A 3,407-nucleotide genomic window follows, 5' to 3' on the forward strand; every position below is an offset into this window, starting at 1 on the left:
AACATGAGAACATGGTAGGCTTACAACATGAGAACACGATAGGCCTACAACTGCACAACATGAGAACATGGTAGGCCTACACCTGCACAACATGAGAACATGGTAGGCCTACAACATGAGAGTACTTTAGGCCTACACCTTCACAACATAAGAACACGGTAGACCTACAACATGAGAACACGGTAGGCCTACAACATGAGAACATGGTAGACCTAAAACATGAGAACACGGTAGACCTACAACATGAGAACATGGTAGGCCTACACCGTTACAACATGAGAACACGGTAGGCCTACACCTGACCTGTTTACACTGTTGAGTCACATCTTTAAAGCTGCTGTCATTCCTGCTGGATGATAAAGTGTGAATATGTATGAATAACTTTTTATACAAACTATTCTATTCAATAAGTAAACTTATTATGAGCCTTTACACTTAGTATACACACTATTCTACACAATAGTAGGCTACACTTATAATATTGGCCTACCAATTATATCATATATATTATACTCTTATAAAGTAGGCCTACACACCTATTATATCATATACATTATACAGTTATGAGGCTTACACACCTATTATATCGTATGCATTATACAGTTATGAAGTAGGATTACACACCTATATATACATTATACACTCATGAAGTATTAATGTATCTCTGCAAATCTTATTCCTGTGAATGTGAATAAGATGCAACATAAATACCTGTAGAACTACCTCGAGGTTCGGTCATAGCGGCAGTACCATGTAGCGGCCACTAGGTGACGCCAACTGCTCGACGATAGCGGAACAGAGAGGAGTTTTAACTGACAGGGAAAACTCAAGGACACAATGTATTATCTGATTTCCTTTAATTCAAGATGGTTACAAAAAAATATGTTAATAAAATACTGTGTTGAAACAGTTGTAATAACGTATTTTGAATATAAAGCATGATTTTAGTATACTAATTTTAATAAAATATTTTGTTGATACTGTATTATTTAAATAAAGTATGATGTTAATAAATCATGATTTTAATGAAACATTGAATACATGATTTCAACAAATCCTTATTTTAATAGCACATGTTCCTGCTGCAGGGGACAGCTGGCCGATGCTCTGAGATAGGATAAAGCCAGCGGCCTGATTGGATTAAAAACCACATCCAGACGCAGCTGAAGGCAGAGATCATGAATTAGGGAACAGAGATCATGAATTAGAGAGCAGAGATCATGAATTAGGGAGCACTGGGAAACTCTCCACAGAGCTTTGTGGAAATCACCCAATGAGGGTTATGGTCATTATGGGCATTAAGGTAAACATTTAGACATTTAAAGTTAGTCAACAAGGCGTTAGCTTTAGCTAAATGTTCCATATTACTCACATTAGTGGTGTGATGTAGGAGATGGATCAGATAAAGCAGATGTCCGATCCACATCGCTGAGGCCTTGTTGAGTCTATCAGATGACCCTATACCCCTAAACGGTTCACCAGAAGGGCCAGGCTTCAGGGAACGCCATCTCACTCTCTTTATCTACACCTGATAGCCCAGGTCAGTGATCGTTTCAATAGGAAACCATTCATATTATTACACTAGTTCAGTTATCATTTCAATAAGAAACCATTCATATTATTACACCAGTTCAGTTATCATTTCAATAAGAAACCATTCATATTATTACACCAGTTCAGTTATCATTTCAATAAGAAACCATTCATATTATTACACCAGTTCAGTTATCATTTCAATAAGAAACCATTCATATTATTACACCAGTTCAGTTATCATTTCAATAAGAAACCATTCATATTATTACCCCAGTTCAGTTATCATTTCAATAAGAAACCATTCATATTATTACACCAGTTATTGTTTTAATAAGAAACCATTCATATTATTACACCATTTATTGTTTTAATAAGAAACCATTCATATTATTACACCAGTTCAGTTATCGTTTCCAAACGGACTATGAAGTAGAAATGACAACGCTTCAATTATTAAACTAATCTGAGCAGTGGGAATCAATGCTTTAGCTCACCTTGGCCTCATGAATTATAATAAATAACATACATTTATAATATTAACCCTGTCTAGTTTAGAGTGGCCTGCTGACAGCAGTAGAAAACAGAATTAGTGTTAAGAACCTTCTACGGGATCCTAAAGTCTCCTGAGGAACCAGGAGAACCTGAGATCATGATAACCAGCTCAGATAATAACTGCATGTAATCCATACAAACAACTTAATCATTCACTTTCAATCAGCTGAAGGTTAAGTTGAAAATAGGTATTCCAGTCCCCCAATCAATTTCCCCTCCCTTCACCTCCTACTGGTTCACCTCATCCTTGTTCCTCATATCAAGGGCCTGTACCTTTAACAGGGAGAGGGATGTGTCTGTACCTTTAAAAGGGAGTCCTGTACCTTTTAGAGGGATGGGCCTGAAGCCTTAAGAGGGAGAAGGAGGTGTATGTACCTTAAAGAGGAAGAACTGTACCTTTAAGAGGAAGAACTGTACCTTTAAGAGGGAGCACTGTACCTTTAAGAGGGACGGGCCTTAAGACTTAAGAGGGAGGAGGAGGTTTCTTTGCAATTAAGAAGGAGAATGAGGTGTCTGTACCTTCAAGGAGGAGAAGGAGGAGGTGTCTGTACCTTTTAGGAGGAGGTGTCTGTACCTTTAAGGAGGAGGTGGGAGCGCCCCGATGACGTAGGCATAATAATGACAAGATGGTTCAAAACGCACGAGCAGCGCTGCGACCGGAGGAGAGGAGCGCGTCTCGAGACTCTGATGGACCGCAGAGCAACACGTGTCTGCTTCCTCCCGCCAGCCTGATTGGATCCTCTTAATTATTTATTCACTCGGGAATATTTTATTTGTATCATTATTTTCTTATAATCTGATTCTTATTATTCTTATTTTCTTTTTTTTTGTATAATTTTTGCATTATTAAAATAATAATAATATTTATTATCATTATTAGTATTTTTGTATTGGCACTAATATTGTTATTACTATTATTATTATTATTATTATTATTAATAATAATAATAATAATAATAATAATAATAATTATAATAATAACACTAATAATCTTGGTCTGCTCGCGACTCATGTTGCCGCCGCGCTGAGCGGAACTTGGAGACACACGTGCTAACTTTCGGAGGATGGCGAGTTTGATTCTACTGTGCGTCCTGCTGCTGTGGCCCTTGAGCAGCGGCTCCGAGGTGGTGGACGTGTTGGTGATTCTCCCCAAAAACAACTCCTACCTCTTCTCGTACCCGCGCGTCGCACCCGCCCTCCAGTACGCGCAGCGGCGGCTGCGGGGCGCAGACCCGCACGGCGCGCTGACGTTCAACCTGAGCTTCGCGGACTCGGAGTGCGGGAACTCCGCGCTCTTCAGCCTGGTGGACGGCTCGTAC

General features: G+C 39.2%; 1 protein-coding gene across 1 annotated transcript in view; it reads left to right on the forward strand.

Annotated features, from left to right (window-relative positions):
• The first annotated feature begins 2,764 nt into the window (after positions 1–2,764).
• npr3 (natriuretic peptide receptor 3) overlaps positions 2,765–3,407 on the forward strand; it is a 15,700-nt gene continuing 15,057 nt past the window's right edge. Inside the window, exon 1 of the mRNA XM_079750059.1 lies at positions 2,765–3,403. Coding sequence (XP_079606185.1) covers positions 3,153–3,403 — 251 coding nt within the window. The 5' untranslated portion in view covers positions 2,765–3,152. The remainder of the gene's footprint in view (positions 3,404–3,407) is intronic.

Source organism: Pollachius pollachius, assembly GCF_949987615.1.
Source record: "Pollachius pollachius genome assembly, chromosome: 1".
In the NCBI taxonomy this organism is placed as follows: domain Eukaryota; kingdom Metazoa; phylum Chordata; class Actinopteri; order Gadiformes; family Gadidae; genus Pollachius; species Pollachius pollachius.